The sequence below is a fragment of the Neolamprologus brichardi genome, chromosome 11 (genome assembly GCF_056152115.1).
Source record: "Neolamprologus brichardi isolate AB-2024 chromosome 11, ASM5615211v1, whole genome shotgun sequence".
NCBI lineage: Eukaryota > Metazoa > Chordata > Actinopteri > Cichliformes > Cichlidae > Neolamprologus > Neolamprologus brichardi.
Genome location: NC_142114.1, coordinates 8,518,918 through 8,540,420, shown reverse-complemented (window position 1 = coordinate 8,540,420; position 21,503 = coordinate 8,518,918). Strand labels below are relative to the sequence as shown.

At 40.4% G+C, this 21,503-nt stretch overlaps 1 protein-coding gene and 1 long non-coding RNA gene across 2 annotated transcripts; both read right to left on the bottom strand.

Annotated features, from left to right (window-relative positions):
* Positions 1-1,113: 1,113 nt before the first annotated feature.
* Positions 1,114-11,586, bottom strand: fxyd3 (FXYD domain containing ion transport regulator 3). The gene is made up of 8 exons (XM_006794892.3): positions 11,405-11,586; positions 5,405-5,438; positions 4,577-4,609; positions 4,369-4,392; positions 3,802-3,876; positions 3,655-3,691; positions 3,166-3,209; positions 1,114-1,831 (listed from the first exon to the last, which is right to left on the bottom strand). Exons 2-8 carry the CDS (start codon positions 5,436-5,438, stop codon positions 1,812-1,814), a joined length of 267 nt encoding a protein of 88 aa, XP_006794955.1. The 5' UTR covers positions 11,405-11,586; the 3' UTR covers positions 1,114-1,811.
* Positions 11,587-11,965: 379 nt separating this feature from the next.
* On the bottom strand, positions 11,966-16,176 carry LOC118454505 (uncharacterized). The gene is made up of 6 exons (XR_015719769.1): positions 16,078-16,176; positions 14,598-14,642; positions 14,075-14,503; positions 13,806-13,880; positions 13,662-13,683; positions 11,966-12,495 (listed from the first exon to the last, which is right to left on the bottom strand). It is a non-coding gene; the product is annotated as an uncharacterized LOC118454505 (long non-coding RNA).
* Positions 16,177-21,503: the final 5,327 nt, after the last annotated feature.

Here is a 21,503-nt window from a genome sequence, read left to right as displayed (position 1 = left end):
AGTGTACTTGAAAACAGTGAAAAGACAGCACTTTGTAACCAGGTTTTACGTCCCCTCAAGTCATCTTAAAAGACAGAAGCTACGGAAGTTTCTGGATTGTTTTTGTGTATGCAGTGGCACCCTGTGTTCACTGAACATGTGTAATGTAATTCCACTTTAAGGTTGTCTGTTTTTTATCCCACGACACAGAGTGACACATTTTTATTTATTTTTTGTTCATTGTATACTTTTTTGTAGTCTTTTTCACCCTTGTATACAGCCACTTCAACCTCAAATTCTTTTCTACACATTTTTTCCAACAGATGAGGAAATCAACAGTTGATACATAACATGGTACATAGCCTTTTAAAAAGTGGTCGACTTCTTCTTTCGGGTGCTCCCTTTAGGGGTCGCCACATCTCACCCTGTCCCTAGCGTCCTCCTGTCACACCAACCCTCTGTCTGTCCTCCTACACTACATCCATGAATCTTTGTGGTCTTTCTGCCCCGCCCCCCCGACAGCTCCATATTCAACAGCCCTATGCCTCGTTTACACATTTCCAGCTATTCCTCTCCAAATTGCTCCACCTGAGCTGCCCCTCTGATATGATCATTTCTATCTTGTTAATCCTTCTCACTCCCAGTGAAAATTTTCATTCTTCTACTACTTCCAGACTAACTTCCTGCCTTCATCCAAACATCATAGCAGGTCTCACTACCACTTTCTGTCACAAACCACCTCTGACACTCATCTCCACCCACTTCACCCTGCCTGCACTCTATTCCCCACCTGTGTTGTAAACTGTCCGTTGCGTCAGATCGTTGACCCGAGGTATTTAAATTCATCTACCTTCACTACACCTACTGCTTGCAGCTTGTTACACCCATGCGGTGAATCTTTCCAATTCTTTACTCCTTAAAACCTCTTTCAGAAAATCAGACACACAACACACAATTGTAAAGAAGCATATCCAGTTAAGCCTCATTCAGTTGTTGGAAACAAGCTCACTCTCAACAACTACATGATTTTTGTCTCTGTATTACTGCCTTCGGTATACTGGTATTGTACAGCAGGCCTTAATTTGAAACTTCATAAAAAGCCCCTTTGTAAAAAAGTAAGAAGTAAAGAGCACATAGGTGTTTCAGCATTTCTTTTATAGAAACATGACTCTCTGAACAGTGCAATCCACTACACTCTTCAAAAGGCAAAACATGGAAACGAACAGATTTTGATGAATTCCCAGCAGCACCCTAATTACTCATGAATACATGGATTTCATATAATTCACACAAAAGCACAGACACAGGGTTAGGCCGGCCACAGTAAGTGACTAACATCTACATCAATGTTTGACTCAGACATACAGTACAGGTATGAGGAGTAATGTGAGACATTTATTTGGGGATAGGTTTGTGCTACTATTTTACCTAGATACATTCAAAACTACTAACATAAAAAAGACCTTTGTGTCAATGACCAATTTCTGTCGTGAGCAGCTGGGTATCACAGCTGGCTAATATCGATTTATTCATTTTAATTTTTTTACACAGTGTGCAGTATCACAAAAGGTAAACTGATTGAAATGAAAGTGGCAAAACCGTACATATATAAATGTTTTTGAACGTGGGTGTATGGGTTGAGGGGCGGATTGAAGATCAGTAGCTCAGGTAGAAAGCGCCACACCTCAGATCAGGTGCACACAGACTACTCTTTGTTTATCTCTCTAAATAAACAACAGTAGGGTGTTGTGGGTTGTCACGAGTCCCAGTGCTCATCCTCTGCGGTGTCTGTTGCTTGCAGATTTGGGAAGTCGGTGTGTTCTGGCTGACATCTAGCAGTCGCAGGCACGACCTACAGAGACACACATAAAGGAAAGCATGGTTGACTTTCTTCCTGAAAATATGATCGCCAACATGAGGCACAAACGGGGTTCTTTAGTAAGGTCTGCATGATTTAACTGGAATCTTGTGACAGCAGTAAACATATTTAGAGAAGTAACTACTGAAAAGTGTGACTTTTTTATTAGGTAATAAAAAAGGGAAAGAAGAAGCAAAATACTTCAAAAACAAACAAATAAAAAACACCCCCCAGCTCAACCTCATCATGGCAAGTGAGGCCGTAACAATGTAGCAATGATAATTTTATGTAAAATGATGAATGTTTGTGGCTCTTTGTAGAAAATCCACTCTTTGTTATATGCTGCTCATTATCTGAGAATGAACGTCAGAAAGAGGAAGAGTGTGTGGGCCCGTGAGTGGAAACTGCCTATCAGTGCAGTATGTCCCTGTGGGATCCTGCTGAGTTGCCTGTATACACACCCAGTGTTTTTTTCCCCATATGGGCCACCTGTGTGTTTTTCCTATATTAAAGCTGCTAAAATCAAAACAGCTTGGCCTCAGTATCAACAGCTCCAACACAGAGTATACAAATTAACAATATTTCTGTGTTTAAAAAAAACAAAACAAAAACACTAAAAATGCAAAATTAAATGAAACAGCAGTACTTTTTGCCTTCCTCTCTCCTTCCCTTCTCTGCCTGCCAGACTCCCAGAGTCCCTGCACCTGTTGAACAGCGAGGTCTGTGCCATCTCAGTCCAGCACTATGAGCGTTTTCCATTCTGTGTCAGTGTGTGTGTGCGCGTGTGAGAGACACATGGGGATGTCTACAGTGAAGCAGATGGACCGAGTATATATAACTTGAGATCTTGGCAGGATGCCAAGTAGGTGATAAAATTGTGAATATTTTAATAAGAGAAGAAGTTGTTTATCCGGCTTCACACAACTCATAGGTATGCATTAAAAAGCAGAAATACAGCGACCTGTAAAGGAACAAAAAATTCCATTTCCAATATTTCTAACTTCATCACATGACAGGACATCAAACTTTTTTCCTCTTTTTCACTCAGTTTAAGTGTCTAATGAGTGTTTTTGTTATAAACATTTATGTGGTTGTTCCCCCACTTTGAAGAACTTTATCTTTGCTCTCAGAGAGGAGCCTGCACACTGTGTGCCGAATGGGACATTAAATGGACTGGCCTGTAATCGGACACATGTGAGGCTGACCAGTCAGTCACTGATTCAGGGTGAGACTGCTGGACAACAGTCTCTGGCCGGTCGACAGGTGCACCTTTAGTTTGTGAACCAGTTAATAAGGTAGAGTGTTGTTAATCAGGATGTATGCATTACCTTGATCGGTAAGCATCTGCTGAGCATTGCTTCCCGTCCTCCGCCTGCAAAGAAATGCAAGAATTCAAGAATTGGGGTTGAAAAAACAAAACAAAAGCCTAACATGACTTGCAAAATAATATTTGATATGCAGTGTCATTAAGGTCCGTCCACACTGGAAGTGCTTTGTTTCTTGTGCATTGCTTTGAAACTGAGGGCTGGTTGCAGATATTCGAGGCTCCAATTGTCAGGAGTATCCTGTGCTCTCATTGGCAGTTGCTTCAATCGCTTAGCTGGAAGTGCCACACAAAATGTGAGAAAAGTTTATCTCAGGTCCTGGCCGCTTCATGTTGCCAGCGGTTATTTAACCTGTAGTCACTTGTAGTCAAATGTGATTCACTTTCTGTAGTCTCTGGTGGGCACATTGCTGCAAAACATTTCCAGTGTGGCCGCAGCGTTAGTTTACTCCTGTTACACAAATCTTTTTTAAATATTTAGATGACAGATCACCTCTTATTCTGGTTGAACTTGCATCTGCAGTGGCCGCCTGAAGTGAGAGAAAAGAAGCAAAGATGTCTGCGTGCCTTTGATGGAGTCTATTTATAGCTGTGCATATATTTGTACAATGCATGTATCTGTGAGTATTTTGCCACTTACTGAGAAGGATGGTGATGCCAATGAGACAGAGAACAGCAGCTAGGATGAGGCCTCCGACACGCAGTCTGTGATAGTCTGCACGAACACATCATGTTAGCCATTAGACAACAACAACAACAACTTGAAGTAAAAAAATAGTCAGACAAAAGGTCAAGACTGAAATTGATGCACCAACAAAATAAATAAATATTATAGACCAGTGGTTCTTAACCTTGTTGGAGGTACCGAACCCCACCAGTTTCATATGCGCATTCACTGAACCCCTCTTTAGTGAAAAATAAAATATGTTTTTTTTTTGTTCAAATTCAAGACATAGATATGTTTTTTACTGGTGCACAAAATGAGCCATGCATGTCATGGCGGAGGCTCTGCCGAACCCCTGAGACCGACTCACCGAACCCCTAGGGTTCGATCGAACCCAGGTTAAGAACCACTGTTATAGACATTTAACCAACAATATTTATATTGCATTCTTCTTTTATATAAGGGTGCAACAATCAATATAAGGCATCATCTTCTTACTTTAATCAACTGACATAAGACAGTAATAAATTTACAGATAATTACCAAAGGTGAAGGGGTCATCTTCCGCTGTAGGAACAGAAATAAAGAGGATCAGTTAAAAGCGGACACAAGGGAAACATTCAGAAACATCTAAATAGTGTTACCATCAATGATATTATCAGAGTTACTAAATCGTGGCATGCCTAAGTGTCAGGAGGACAGGTTTCAAACATTAGGCTCTATTGAATCTGACGTCCAGGACTGTACTTACCGTTCTGTTCTTCTGCGAACACCAGGGACACAACTGCAAGGGATCAGACACAACAGTGAAACAGAGCCAATCTCGTGCTGCTGATAAGAGATCTTGAAAGTGGAAGCTGATGTTAAACTATTTCATGCAGCATTCAAAGAAAGGCAAAGAAATTCTCTCAGTGGCAATTCATAAATACCTCTTAAAGCTTTCGTATTTAAAATGATAAATAAAGCTCCGTTTCACCAAATATCATCTCGAGTTTCCACTTGATGAAGCCTCGCTTCATTACCAATGGAAATGACACTGTCAGAAATTAGTTCCACATACGGTGCTGTGAAAATGTTCCTCATTTATTGTTTTTTTAATGTAATATATGACACTTATTTTATTATTAGACAAATATAACCATTGTGAATACTAAAATGCAATTAAAAAAAAAAAAAAGATTTTATTTATCATGGGAGAAAAGTTACTCAGACCTATTTGACCCTGTGTGAAAGAGTTTGGTTCAAGGTCACACAAAAAGCAAATGGAGCATATACTTTTACACAGTACTGCATTACTGTAAACCTAATTAAACCAAGACTGAAATGGCGATCAGTGACCAGATGATATCTGTAGCCACTCATGAACTCTGCTGTCTATTTTCTCCCCCACCACGTTATCAGGAGTCCTCAAATATTTGTACAATGTGCTGACAGGAGACAGACTTGCAAGCTCTGTTAGAAGGAAGTAAAGCTAACTGGTCATGCTTTCCGATTTAACAAATGAATGAAATTTTTAAAAAAAAAAGACGTGATACAATTTTTTTCCCACACTATATTAAAAGACTTGAGTTTTACTTACTTGTCATTAACACCAAAACACAGATCTTCAACATCTTCAGGATTTACATAAGGACAGAAACACAAGCTCTAGTTAGTTGAAACAGCCACTTAAAACAAGACAGAAACTACACGTCTGCAACTTCATGTTTCACTTGTGCATGCATGTTGACTGAAACCATTAACTTCTAGTCAGTACAAGGCTCTGGCTAGTACCAGCCAACAAAGTCAACAGACATGATGCAACATTTAGCCTCACAGTATTTTCTGAGGGGCAGTAAAAGGACTAAACACACAGAGATACGCTTACAGGACATGCATCTGTCCCCTTTGAAGCACACACAAAGTCAAATGATCAAATTCAAATGGATACAAAGTGGCCCCTCCTGCTTTATTTTCACACACAGAAACTTGAGCTGATGTTGATGGACACAAAGTGCTCTAATGGAGCCTCAACAGGAGAATTACATCTCTCGTGCATACTGCATTGCACTGCTGCCATCTTAAAGCACCGAAGCATTAATGTTCTATAGCCTGAATATAGACCACATTCTAATGTCATCATGCATTATATATTGTGTGGCCACAGCTATGGTGACTGTCCAGGTGTTTGAAGTTTCCTGTCAGTCTTCTTTGTAAATTAGCTTTCACTTGCAGATAAACAGGATAAATCCACAAGAATATGGTAAGTGCACTCAAACTTCACAGCTATTTCTGTCTGAAAAAACAAGAACAAAACAACTGAATTCAACTTTTTTTAATGGTGAACTGTGCATTGGCCAATTGAGCTATTTCTACTGTTGCCTGAGAAGCTTGGAAAGAAAAGCATCTGGACTTCTTTAAGTTTCTTGAAGACGTTTCTCCTCTCATCCCAGAAGTTTCTTCAGGTCTAGGAGCAATGGTGTTCCCTTAGAACTGAAGAAGATTCTCGGATGAGAGGTGAAACGTCTTCAAGAAACTTGGAGAAGTCCAGACGCTTTTCTTTCCAAGCTCCTTAGACTAAGATGACCTAGATACATCTATAAACTTGTGTCACTGTTTATAAAGAAATATATTTCCAGAAAAGGGCACCCATATTAAACACACTATATCGAATATCGGAGCAGGGGTATCGCGTCCTCTCAGAAAGGACACGCCTTAACCCCCTGCCCCTGAAAGAAAAAAAACCAGGGCAGCGATTTTCCACTTGACATAAACATTCACACATTGGAAACCTTTAAAAAGGCTGGCATCCCCTGACATCTTGCGACAATGTGTTGGTCTGAGTTTTCAGTCATAGACTACAAGACTTTTGCAAAGATCTGGGATCTTGACAGGATTAGTTTTTTTTCCCCCCAAGACTGCAACGAGATTCTTTTTGGGATTATTCTCCATCATGCTCCTGGTGGAAATTTACAAGAAGAAAAGCTGTTGATCCATGGAGGAGAAACAGAAGCAGCTTTTAGTAATGACTGCCTTGGATTGAATGTTGTTTGCATGAGGCCAGACACAAAAGTTAAGATAACATTAAAGAGAGAGGGCTCCGACTGAGCTTTGCGGCCACCTTACACCAAACAAACCAGATGGGGGACACAAATTTAGCAAAACTGTCATGTATGCACTGCAGCATTTGTCTGTGAACTGAAAGGCTGCCATAAGAGGAGATCTGAATGCACCCCTAGTTACTTGTTACATTTGATGGCCCACTTAGCTTGTCTAAACTGTCCTGAAACCAGTAACAGCTTACCATTTACCCCCCTGTTTTTCATGAAACTACTATTTCCTGTAGTTTCATGAGAAACATGAGAAATTATTGATTTTCTCCACCGTACTTGATATGGGAAAGACTACCTTTGGATTTTGGACTGACAGTTAGACAAAAACAGACACCTGCCCATGATCTGATGAGTCTGTGAGAAAATCTGTATTTTTCACGTGTCATTTTATATACAAAATGATTAAATTGGTCAATTAATCTGGTATCTTCTAGCATTTTTGCTTGTGTGAAACGGAGACATGGTGATCACTATAAAGACTGTAAGCAAGAACAATGCGTCTCCCTGTTCAGCATTTCGGAGTTTGGCAGCAAAGAGGAGAAAAAGAAGATCAGAACGAGCGCCTCCATCGCAGTGCCTCCCCACAGCAACCCAAGGCGAGCCAGGGGGAATGCACAGTTGCTGGAAACAGGCCAACAACCACTGGAGAATGGTTTACCTAGTCAGAAAGGCACCGGGGGAGAGAGAAAGGTGGGAGAAACAAAGACAAAAGCAGATAGAAAGACAGTAAGAGAGAACAAAGATGGAAAAAAAGAAGGGCAGCTGAAAGGTCAGGCAGGGGAGAGAAAGGTGGCGCCTCCCAGCTCCTACTGAAAGATCATATTCTAACGCAAATGTTAGTGTAGGGTGGGGCGAGGCAGTAAGTGATGAAGGTGTGTATTCCAATCATTGTGTTCATGACTTGCAGAAAGATAAGAACAAACCACCTGGTGTGTAAGTAAAGTGTTCAAACTTGGCCAGAATATGCGGATTGTTCATGAATAACTCACATTTACACAACTACTAGATTCTTCATGTATAAAAAGTACAAGAAAAGCTGCAGATCTTCAAATTGTAAATGCTGGAAACATCAACCTATATTGTATTTTTGTTTAAAAACCTACAAGAGTCACTGGCTAATCATCCTGTTGTTTCTGACCTAATTTAGTTATGGTTTCAGGCCACTTGGAAATTACAAATGTTTCCAGAGAACCACTAAAAACCTATATTCACAACTGCAGGCACCAACTCCCCGTGGAGCTTCTTCTGCTCCAAGGATAAAGAGCTTTCTGTTCCGGCTCTCCCCGCCTGTCTCCGACTATCCCTCGCGTTTTGTTGTCAGCTCTCGGAGCATCCCTCTCCCTCCTGACCTCGGGAGTGCTTTACACTCCGTCTCATGCTCTCTTGCTGCGTCCTTTCACCCATTGCTTCTTTCACTTCATCTTCTCTGTCCTCATCAGAAAGTGTTCAGCAATCGCATGTTTGTTTAAACACTGCTGTTTCATACAGCTCTTCTGTTTTTTAAGCTCCTGTTACCCTTCCAGTGCCCTCCAGTCGGTTCAGACCTCTCCTCTATTCTCTACACTCTTCAGTTCCTGGACACGCTTCGTCACGTCCTTGCACTTTCCCCAGCATTCTCTCGTTTATCCCTTCCCTTACAAATTCCCTTGAACATAGGCTCTCTACTCTATACACTCGAGCCCATGGTGAGCTTCCCTTTTCCGCCCAACACTCCTTCTCCTCCCTTTTCCACAAGTGAGGTTACGCAATAAACTTCAGCTACGTTCCACTTCGACTTCTGCTAACAAGTGTGTTCAGCTTCTGCAAACTGATTTTTAAGTACCGTGAACATTTTGTGATCAGAATTTTTTCCTTGTGTTGGTGCTACTTCAGGAAAGATCGTGGGGATCCAAAATACACAAGGAGCGCTTCTCGGCTACCATTCAGTGTCAAGAAGATGATCTTTGGGGAATGAAATGAGCAAAGCACACAAACATGTGAGCACCTCGGCTTTGAATGTGAGCCAACTGCCAGCTCCACCAGATCATGCTTAAGCTGCTTAACCATGTTTTGAGCCACGAGGGTAAAGTACAAAATGAATCAGTGATACAAGTACGCGTGTATGAAAAACACATGCATGCAGTACGTTATAACTACACTCTAAGTCTTAATATCAGAGCTTCCTCTACTGTGTGTGTGTTTACAGCATGTATGACTTGGTTTCTGTTTCTGTCTTCTAACAATCCCCCCACCCCCCGTCCACCTGTTTGAATGCTGGACACTGGTGTGCTTGGGGTCATGTAATGCACTACAAAGCCAGCTGCCTATTTTCAAAGGCATTTTTTTATTCCTAAATTAGAAGCAGTGAATTCCAGTATGCAAAACATCCTGTACGAGTCACACACCAACAGGGAAGTCTTTGTCCTCGAAGAAACACACTGCACACAGTGTGAACCCGCTTTAATGTGACCAATACTTTTCCTCTACTCGCCCAAGACAGAGCAGAACCTCCCTTCACTTTGTGACTCCGGCGTTTGATGATTTTCCAGAAATGAAAGGCTGGAAATAAAATGTGTGATCACAAATGCAAGCTGAAAACAGCAACCACAAAATGGGCTCTGTTATTGCAAAACTGTGTGGACTCCATTGACAAGTAAAGAGAAACAAGCAACAGAGAAAGGAAGGAAGAGGCATGAGGTGGAGGAGATCAGCACTGGCAAAGAAAATGAAAGAGCGACAAAACTGAAAAAAGGGCAAGAAATACATCACATGACATAAAGTTTTGAAGTAGGATTTAAGCTGACAGTGAGTGGGAGAGAGGAAGATGAGGGAGAGTGCGGTTGGGTAAGAGAGGGGAAGAGGAGGGACACAGAGAGGGAGTGGAGCATACTAAAGCCATGAATCACTCACGGAAACCACAGTGAGCGGCTAGAAACAGTCTTTATGTTGTAGAGTCATACTCAGCAGATCAACAAAGACAGTACATTTCCATAATTTAACCTCCTCTTACACCCATCAATCTCCCAAGTGCTGACTAGCAGCTGCTCGAACAAACTTTTTTGGAAGACCTCTATCATCTGTTTCTCTTCCAACATTATCCCAGAGAAGGAAAGGAAATGCTCTGAAGGTCACAGTCACGTGGCTGATCTAAAATCAATGTCTTCTTGTTGCAGTTTCTAAATTTGTGTTTGTCAGCCACTGAACTGATGCAATTAGGAAAGGTGAGCAGCAAGTGTGCCACCTAAGAGCTCTTCCTCGTCCTCCCTTTTCTCTCCACTGCTGGTCCCATTTTCTTTCTAGGCTTTTGTAATTTACATGAGGAGGAGAGGACGTCCAGACAAGTCTGTCTCAGCTAAGAAAGGAAAGAAAACTCCATTGCAAATACTTTGACTATAGAAGTAAAGTTATTATCATCACAAGATCATCTTATTTAGCTTCTGTCCTGTCCTCTTACCATCTCTTCTATTATATCATCAGCCTATTATCCTAATGTGTGCCCCCTAGCTTATATCACTGGAAAAACAGGGAAGAACTGTTGGGAGAGAGCTGATCATCATTTTCCACAGAGTACATTTGCTCTGCAGCACTCCCATCATGGCTTTGCACAACACATTTCACAGCCTCACTGTAGTTATTTGGTTCTGTGAGGGCTTTATTTTGGTGGAAAGCTAACTTGTTTGCTCCATATCTGAATTCCTTGTGCTCTTGCAGAGTCTTCTTTGCACATGCACAGTCTGTAAACCATGACGATCAAATGATTGCTTTGATAAATTAGCAGCATGCTATGCATGTCCTGTGCAACATAATCTGACTGCCTGTGTCCTTGTCCCACTCTGTCCTGGTGGCACACAGTCACTTCTGCTTATCAGCTGGTCACACATACCATTTTGCAGTCCTGTTAAAAAAAGACTGTGTATACAGCCTACAGTATGAAAGTCTAAAGTAGGAAAGCTTACAACCGAAAACGGAAAAATAATGTGCGCTTTTTAAAAATTCAACTCCTTATTGGTGCGATAAAATATGCCGCAAATATTCCTTTGAGTTTTTCCTCTTATCTGATGAATTTAAACAAGGACCTATATACAAAAAGCTGGTGTACATTAAGCCTGTTGAGCACTTAAAAAATAGCAAAGAAGGTGATGGACACACGCACGCAAATAAGCGCGTGCAGTCCCGTTGTCCTGGCACTGGTGGGCTCGATGGAAACGGCCAAATAGACGTTATAGGCGCCTGACGCTCTGCTTTTCCGCCTACGTTGTATTTACTCGTCTTATTTGAACCTTTAAGTGTAAAAAAACACAATAAGAAAGTTTTTCCCCCCCAAAAGTTCTTATTTTCTAAGATGACAACCTAAATGTTACGTGACCCTACAATTAGCCCGGAATGAGATTAACGCTTTCAACTGACGAAAAAAACGTAACTTCATCAACAAATTCCCGCAACTAAGGATAGACGAGGGCGTCACTGCTGTGAGAAATGTGAGCTAATGTATTTGTTTCGGCACTTACCTTTGTGTTTAGCAGCGACAAGAAAATCACGAGGAAATTTCTCACGAGCGGACGGATACGTGACACTGAAACTGCGACTTCTCTCCACGCGCTGCGCCAACACCCTGCCTTCAGCACTCCGTGACACTCAACAGGTTGGCTGGGTTTTAGGGAAAAGGGGGCAGAGTTTAAACTGCTGGAGCTTTGTTGCCGTATCCTGATCCCAGGTCAGTTTGTTGGGGTAACGTTTGTCAGCAGAAGGGTTGGCGGCTGGCGAAGAGCTGGGTGTGGAAGCTGATCCAGAGTCAGCTGTAAGCGCAGAGAGTTGGAGAGGAGGGGAATGTTTGGTTGTGGAGAAGGACGACGAGGTTTGTGGGGTCGGGGTTGGCTTTTCCTCCGCTCTGTGATGTATGTTTACAAAAACGGGCAGTAATAATTTTATAAGTGCTGTAATAATAGCAATAATAGCATTTATCACCATTACAGTTGAATATGAAATAACGTCTTATTTTACTGCTGGAAATGAAAGTTTGCTAATTTGCTCTAGGGAAGTTGTGAAAATGAGACTCTTGGTTAGTGACACCGACATTTATTTTGATTTAATTTCGAATTGACTCAGGATATTTGACAGAATACACTTTTCATGATTATTCCAATAGTTTAGAGCTTGACAGCATCAGTATGGACAACTGATCAAAACAGCAGGTAGTAATGCTAAAATGCTAACTGTGTATTATTTAATACAATATTAAGAACTAAAGAAGCACCACATGTATGGCAGACTGGATATGATGCACGGATGAGTGTGTATTTACAAAAATAAACATCAACGTATCAGCACAGAAGTGGACATTTACTTTTTCTCTTTGCATCTCCTTCTAGCAGGCTGGAAGGAAGTGATGTCAAATTTGAGCAGTACTCGATTTAAAAAAAAGAAAAAAAAAAGGATGTGTCTTCACACAGGTATCTGAGCAGGTGAGCCTCCTCTGAACCCCCCTGCTCTCAGGAGGCAGTCAATCTCTCCGCCCCATCTCCTGCCAGCTCTTCTTCCAAGGCCAAAACCGGTTTGTCAAGCATCAGATCAGATTTCACTGCTGTTGTCAGTATGTTTTCTACAAAGTAACAGAGGAGCGAGAGGAAGTAATTAGTGAAGTTTCAACAGAAAGACAGAGATGGAGACAATAAATAAGAGTCACTCAATTAGGGCTGCCACAAACATTATTTTGATAGTCGACTAGTCACCGATTATTTTTGCGATTAGTCGACTGGATCAATGGATCACGCATCCATTGAACGTAAAACGTATAGCTTATTGCACCAGCATGCATCTGCTCTTATATAACTATCATTAGCTTACAGCTTTAAGTGTTTAAGGTCTGTGCTAACTAAAAATAAAGACGAGATAATAGTTTATTAAATTTAAATTAAATTTGCAGATTGGACTTTAATAAACTCAGCCGTCTGCTCCTTGCTATCTAAAATATAACAGGACGCCGGAGTATATTCTCGAGCATCTCACACTTCTGATAATCAGTTGTCTGCTTGACATTTATTCAGCTGTGTAAAAACTATAACTTTAATCTCAGCCAAACCGATTTACTCAGGAACAAATAAAATACTGAAAAAAGCCAAACAATAACATTTTAAGTTATCTAAGTGACTTATATCATGTTTAACCTGAGTAGCGAAAGACAGCCGTGGGTTTGAAAACGATTTGCCGGGAGTCCGGTGTTCTCACGGCTCTAGTGAGCCTTGAACCCCAGATAGCTATCAGGCTAGTGGGTAACAGACGTCTCTGAAAACGTTCGAGCGCTTTTGAAAATATGTGGTGTCTTGATAAACTGAGCAGATATTTCAAGTTCACACAGCTACATTCTCACCTGAAAATATGTTAAACGTTTATTTTGTGACCAGAAAGAATAATAGGAGTAACATTAAAACTAACTAGCTGCCGCCATTGTTGGAAACTGAGCAGGGCTGCGCTATGAATTCTGGGACACAGTTTCTTCTTCTTTGGGGTTTAACGGCAGCTGGCATCCTTGTACATGCAGTGCTGCCATCCTCTGTTTCAGTCCGTTATTACACTCTTAAATCCTACTACTTATTCCTGCGTCTTTTGGGATCTTACAAAGCTTCAAACGACGCGTCGACTATTAAATTAGTCGTCGACGATTTTGATAGTCGACGTAATCGTGACTAGTCGACTAACCGTGGCAGCCCTACACTCGGTTTATTTTACAAAGTGAGGCTTAAAAAAGACACAAAAAGAAAAGCTTACCCTCTCTTCTTGCATTTGCCATCTGTGGAGAGAAACCATGATGTTGTCAGTCCCAACTCAATTACAGTGACCTTTTTTTTCTACAGAGGTTCAGAGGCACATTTTTGTCCATGTGTGTGTTTTTGTTGCGATTACAGTACTTACAAAGCAAAAAACCGACTCCTGCACTGATCAACAAGATGGCAAAGACCAGTCCTCCAATCCGTAGGCTTTCATAGTCTGTTTGATGCAAAGCAAACACATCCGCAAATCAAGCAGAGAACCGGCACATTTTCATTTATGATATGGATTAAACTGAACAGAATACACATTGTCATACTCTGTTCTTTTATAACTTTTTAATGAGCACATATTATTGACGTGATAGATTTCAAATTGTATATGATAAAAGAAATAAGAGCATGTACACTTACTGTAAACAAATGAATCTTCAGACACATGAAGGAGGCGATATAAGAGAGGGAAAAAGAAGTTAGTGACAAATTTGAAATAGTCGTGAAGTGTGACAGCATTTGGTTTACTCGAACCAGAGGAAAGAGAGAATGTAAAGCAAATGGAAATAAATAAATATGGTGTGGTAATGACATTTTGTGAATTATCAGTTGAGTAGTTATTATTAGAACTAAGCAAAATGATTTATCTGCTCTGTGATGACCTTCTGCAAACAGTTTGACTATAAAAATATTAGTCAGGGCTGCAGAAGAATGACTTTGATTGTAGGGAGAAATACATTTGTGGATGGCTTGTTTATAAACCAGGACTGCGACAAACCCATTCTCAAGGTTAGGTGCACGTAGTTTTGACCTTACTTGCTTCGGCTTCCACAAAAAGGCTGATCAGCACTGCAAGAGAAGCAAGGGTGATAAAATATGAATTCTATGGATTTTATGTGGACTTTGTCTTTAATGTCATTTTCTGCATTTCTGTTTTGTTTACCTGTGAGAAAAGCCACAAGAGTGAGATGGCCCATCTTCAACACAACTGAATGAGACAGACGGAGAGAAATGGTGAGACACGATTGCGAGACATCACTTTTTCTCACATGCATACACAAGAGAGCCAAACAGCGCACGCTCTGCCCTCTCCTCGGGAAGATTGCCCTTGCCGTGTGAGAGGTCGGTGTCTCGTCAGCAGGGATGCACTCCGAGTGTTTGGAGAGTAAACAGCGGATCGCTTTTTGTTTTGGGGAGGAACTCAGCGGGTCCTTTCCCTCAGCCTACGCTCAGCTCTGCAAATGTTCATTGCAACTGGATGAATGCTGTCATGTGCTTTCCAGTATCGTTTGTTTTGGAAGTAACATGCTCAGTGGAAAAAAAAGAAGAAGAAAAGTTTTGCAGTCTTTTAAAATGTATGGTGTCTCAGGAAATTAACCTCAGCGTCATCCCCGAGTTCTGAATGACCTTGGAAGACCCCTGGGCTGGCAAGAGTCGAGGCATTCTAGAAATTTAGCACCTTTTCTCTTATTGGCTCTTCTTCTCTCTCTCGCTAAAAGTGATTTTCCATCACTGTTTGGATTTTTAACAGCCATGCCTCTTTTCAAACCACGCACAAAACCCAGCAAGATAAAAGACACCTCGTGCTTTTGAAACACATCCGATTTGCCTGTCAAGAAGATCAAAGAACACCTTGATGCATAAATATGCCGTCTGATTTTTTTTCACCATGCATTCATCCAAAATCCCAACTGTACAGAGTGATAACGGAGTTTACCAGGAATAGGAGAATTTTGGAAAAAAACCCATCAAAAATGAAAAAAACAACAACAACTCCAAAACAAACAGACCGTGGTTGCAGCGGACACTTTTCTCAGTTTCACTTCAGCTCTTTGTAAGCTATAACTTTGTAGTTCTCTATGGCTCACCGATGGACCAATAAGCAAAAACACAAGTAGTACTAGGTAGGTAGACTGCTTGTTTGAAGCTACATTCAGACTGCCAATGGATCGCCAGTGCACTAGAATGGCTGAACCATAATTTGCCCATCAGAAAACAGAGCAGCAACACGTTTAGTTTTTACAAGATCATTGATTTGATCTATCCAGAATTGACTTTTCAATTCTGAATATGCAAAGAAGACACCAAGACAAAAAACATCCTAAATATGGAAAAAGAAAAAGAAAAAGTTTTGCAGTCTTTTAAAACGTATGGGGTCCGAGGAAATTAGCCTCAGTGTCATCCCCGAGTTCTAAATGACATTGGAAGACTCGGTGCATATTTGTAGAGTGCTATAAATGAACCAAATATCCTAGATGCCCTTAACAAGTCTACAAAACAAAAATGATTTGCTAAGCACTCTCTTAAAGCAAGCTCAGCACACGCACACCATCACAACAGCAACTAAAAAGAATCATAACCTTGGCGCCTGATTCCTAAGTCCTAATTCCCATCGTGCCTCGCTGCACCATACCTGTGCTTACCTGAGCTGATGGTTCAGTAGCAGCGGTGTGTGCGGTGACAATGTTCTAAGACACTGTCTTGTTAAAAGCGTCTTTCTTATTTTACCTGACTAAGTGCTCCCTCCTCCTCCTCCTCCTCTTTATTTGGGATATAAACAATTGTGTGTACATGTGTCCGGTGTGGATGTGAGATTGGCTGCTGTGTTGACGCATTTACACATGTATCAGAGACCAAAGTCAGTGTTGCTACATAAACATCTGCGTGTGTATGGGGATAGCAGGAACAAAGCCTATCATAATGTCCCTCAGAGAGGACATTTTTAGACGTAGTTGAGAAACTCTGTTATATATGTTGGCAGACATCATTATCATGCTCTAAGCTAAGCACTGCAAAGGATGCTTTGACATAACGGTGAGTCGATGAATCCTTTAAATAGACTCATGTGCTGTCCCTGCTGCTTTCAGAGTGGATAGAAGTCAGGAAAATACACACACCGACTCCCTGACAGTAGCATATTGACCACCTTGCTAGCAACAGGTTAGGTCCCTTTTGCCTTCAGTTCTTTAATTTCCGAAAGATCAGCAGTTTCTGAATTACTCAGACCGTCATCATGTCTCCTTCAAAGTCACTTACATCACCTTTCGTTCTCATTCTGATGCTGGTCATCTTGACCATGTCTACATGCCTAAATGCATTGAGTTTTTGACCCAGGTTGGATTTTCTAGCGTATTTACAGAAACACTAAATCAAGTTGAAGCTTCAGCTCCCTGCACAGGTTTTTCTATGGATTTGCTACGGATTGGCTAAGCCCCTCCATGATCTTAATGTGCTTCTTCTTTAGCCCTTTCTTGCCTTGGCAGTATGTTTTGGGTCACTGTTATATCGTGTGACCATCTACTAAAAGAGAATAGAATAGCTCTTTATTGTCATTGTACATGTGCAATTTGTTCTGGCTGAGGGAAATAAGTTCTTATGGTAATCCACAACCAGTGAGGCAAGACCTTGCATGGAGATTCAGACTGAGGGCGATTGATGGTCTTTTTTATATTTCTTCCATTCCTGAATAATCACAGCAACACTTGTCACCTTCTCGGCAAGCTTCTTGGTGATGGTCATGTTGCTCAGTCCATTGTGTGTGTTTATAATCTTGTCCCTTACATCCTTTTGCATGGGATGGAAGAAATAGTTTCTGTGGACAGGTGTGCTTTGCACATATAATGAGTTGCGATCAGGATTGATTGATCAGTGGGTCACATGGGCACACAGCCAAGCTGTGGGAACCAGAATTGGCTGAGTTATTCGAGATCAAATACTTATTTCAGTCAGTGACATGCAAACTGTTTTATAACTTCTATGTAATGTGTGTTTCTGGATTTTGTTTGATATGCTATCTCTTCATTAAAAAATTAAAAATACCATAAAAAGTAGAAACTGTTCATTTCTTTGGAAGTGGGAAAACTTACAAATTCAGATATCAAGTAAGAATTTTTTCCTATTCTCTACTAAATTCATTTGTATACATTTTTTGTATAGTGTTATATACTTATCAATTTTTATGTTTGAAAGTAAAAATTTGCCTGAATTATTAAAGCTTACCTCTAAATGTAGCCTTAAATAAAGACATGCTGGTGTGAGCCTTTGTCATATATGTTATTTTTCATTTCCTTCTCCTTTTTTTGTCGTGTTCCCCCTCCTCCTCCACACACACAAACACACACACACACACACACACACACACACACACACACACACACACACACACGCACACACACACACACACACACACACACACACACACACACACACACACAGGCGCGCACACACACAAGTTTCCAGGTATCCCCGATGCTCATCTTTCTGTGGAATATATTGCACTGTTTTGGTCTGATGGTTGCTGGGCATTTTCCGTTTATTTGTCCTGGGCAGGATATAGAGGTCGTTCTGAGAAGAAAACATTCAGCTTTCTCCTTGGTTAAAAGATAGCATAAACAAAAACACAGTTTTCAAATTGCGATGTGTTTGTTTTTGTTTAATAAGGTGTTTGTGTACAAGTATGCTGGTTAGTTATCCGCGTAGATTTTCTTTGGTGTTACATTTTATCATGCCGTATAGTGGTGCCATTCCTTGTTCTGTCACACAGCGGAAAAAAGCCAAGGTAGACCGTATCCGTCTGATAACTGCAAGGTTAGAAAAGAGAGACAATGACACAGACACAAGAATGTAAAGTATGTGTGCTGAGGTTTTGATCTATGGGAGAGTAAAATACTTTGACACATGATAGTGGCAAAGCTGGTGACAAGAAAGGAAAATGGGGGAGTGAAAAAACTAAAATCCAACATTTTTTTTTACATCCCAATGCTATGCTCATGCTTAGCTTAACTAATTTAAATTCATCAATGGTTTGAAGTTATTTTTTACACAATTAAATCACATTATTAAGCATACAGGGGTGAAAGAATGAGGCACTCAATAACAGCTGTGTGTGGTGTCTGTCTGCATAATGCACCACTTGCTTGTCATAAGTGAGGTTAAATAAAGGTCATTTGGTTCCATGACATTGGCATGTCACTGATAGAGTTACAGGACGTGTCCTGGACAATATGTAAAGGACACTCATGCATTTCTTTTTGTGAAGGTAAGAGGTTTCTATCTGCAGACCTTGTTTTCTTCTTCTCTGGGCTCCATCTATATTAAAGAACATTTCAACGGCAATAAGAAACCACAGTAAAGTTTATCCTCGAACGGGTATGTATTACTCTGAAACTACCCAAGGTCAATGTAGCATACTATTGTTCTTTGACAGTGAAGCTGTTGAAAGTCTGGTTCTTTTCTTTAAATACAGGTTGTAAAAGTAAAGCAAGCTCTCAAAAATAACATTTACAGCCGCAGGACTTCATTACAGTTCGTACAGAACTAAGAAAGAAGGCATTTTCTGCCCCGTCTTCATGGACTAGATTACAGAAGCTCTCTCGATCGATTTCACTTGCAGACTTTAAAAGACATACAAATGACCTTGTGAAATCATCACTGGGAACTAGTTCCTGTTTTTGATATGACTGTGTAAACATTAGACAATTCTTTGCTCTTTTTATGTTTTTTTTTTTTTATTGTTGTAATTTTAATATGTTGTCTCTCTTGTATTTGAGACATTGAGTCTCAGTGGGACTACCTAATAAATAAAGGTTAAATAAATAATGTCAACTACTTGTTTTGGAGACATAATGTTTTAAAGCATGGCATAAACCAAAATGTTTATGAAATATTTATGTTATGTGTTGATTTTTGGTGAGCAAAATTTAGATTTCAAATCTCTCAGGAGCTCTCCAAAGGCGAACAAATCCTCCTTAAAAGCACAAAAAAATAGAGGCTGTATCAAAAAGTTGTAAAAGCTATAAAACTGATCAACTGCCCCACAACTAACCCAACTCGCCCAGTGCTACTAGTTATTACTAGTCTACTACTAGTCATTTATATGATATAATGGAACAAGTTAAATAGTTTCATTGTATTTGACAAAGGTCATCTTGAGAAGACACACTGAATAGTGGACACACACGTGTGCCTCTGTTATGGTGGTATTTGAGAGTGTTTTTCCATAAACAGGAGAAAGAAAGGTGTGAGGACAGGTAAGCTTACGTAATAGTTAGAAGTCAGACCTAGAAATGTGTGTAATAATAATCCTTACACATAATTATCCTTACAATGATATTGATTGTTATGATAACATTATAATGATATCATAACAATAACAATAAAAGCCCAACAATAACAATAAAAATGATAAAGCCCTTCAAAATAAAGTCACAACATGGTTTATACGCAAACAGAAAGTCATTCAGATTTACTAGTTGGTGGCCACGTGAGAGTCCTGCGTGTTTAGACAGTTAGATTTAATCCCAGCCAGAGCTAAGAAATAAAAAGTGAGGAACATAACCTGACTGGCTCCTAAACATATATCCATCATTTTCCTCATTCATCTTTTAGTCATGCTAACACTACGGGCTAAGATGAGACACTAGAATATGACAGAAACCTATCGTGGTGCGGACCGAGGTGCACATGAGCAGCTGAATCAACACTTTACTCCAAACTACCTCACTGTATCAACTAAAAGTTGAGGGAGAATTCTCTCCTGCTGATCTCACTCTCTCTCTCTCTTTATTTCTCTCTCCCTCTCTGTCTGTGTGTGTGTTTTGCTGGGCTCGTCAGTCAGGTGTCACAACACAGCAGAGTGAGTGAGGATCCCAGTCAAAAGCAATCAAATGGCAGGGTAAGTGCTGTATTACTAATGAGAGACTTGGTCCCTGTTTTCACGCAAACGTGGCATGTTTTATGAGTAGCAATGTTTTAGGGAAGTTGGAGAGAACTTTAACAACATTAAGTTTAGAAATAAATGGTTAGTTTATTGGAAATGTTATGAGCAGCTTGCTTAGACTGACATGAACGTGGAAAGTTAAAAAAAAAGCAAATACAAGTAGGTAGTAGCTGGTCCTGAGACAAACTATAATCACCACCAGGGGGAAGCAAAACACAAGAGGTCGCCAAAGGAGATTTACTTCATATCAACAGGGAATTAAGTCCATGCTGAAGTGGCAAAAACTGCAGTTCAACACAGACTCTTGTGATAAAAAGTTAAATTTTAGAGGATTCAAAAGCATATTTATTCACTGTAAAAAGGCCTTTGTATGGTTTAACCATTCATAACAAAACTGAGAAGGGTGGTTTATTTATTTATTGTTATCATCATCATCATCATCATCAGTAGTAGTAGTAGTATGTATGTATGAGGCCACCTCTGGCTTCATTTCATGGCTCAACAGTTTTCTCTGGTATCTACTGCCTACTGTTATATGCTAGTAAGTCACTCTGAGAGTAGTTCAGATAGTTAAGCATACTGTAACTCAAATTTGTGTATAAAATGTGGCATGTGTAAGACTAATGCAGACATAACGCAGTGGAGTTCCTTCAGGAAAAGTAAGGCAAGCGTTACTTGCCTTGTCACATTTAGAAATAGACATTAATTAAATAATGCCGAAAAAAGGGATCTCTTTCCTTTCATTTCATACAATGCTGTCATAAAGCTCCTTGCCTGTTTACATCCATCCGTTACATTATTGCCATCTGTATGGTGTATCCATCTCTTGTTAACAATGGCTTGAACTGGGCAAGCTGAGAGGCCATTAGCTTTTTTCTGTTTTCTGCACATTTGCATCGTCGATAAACCTCTGCCATGTTAAACAGATGGCGGGAATCATCTCTGGATGCCTTTCAGTGGTCCTCGACACTGACATAGCTTTGACAGGCATGATTTGCTCGTCTTGATTCAGGTGTCCATTGTTCTTGTGGTGTTATCATTTGGAGGATTAAAGGTGAAAGCTTTTGCAGATAGAAGAGCTTTGCCTTCTGACGTGAGATTTTGTAAAAGTGTCACTATTAACCCACAAGA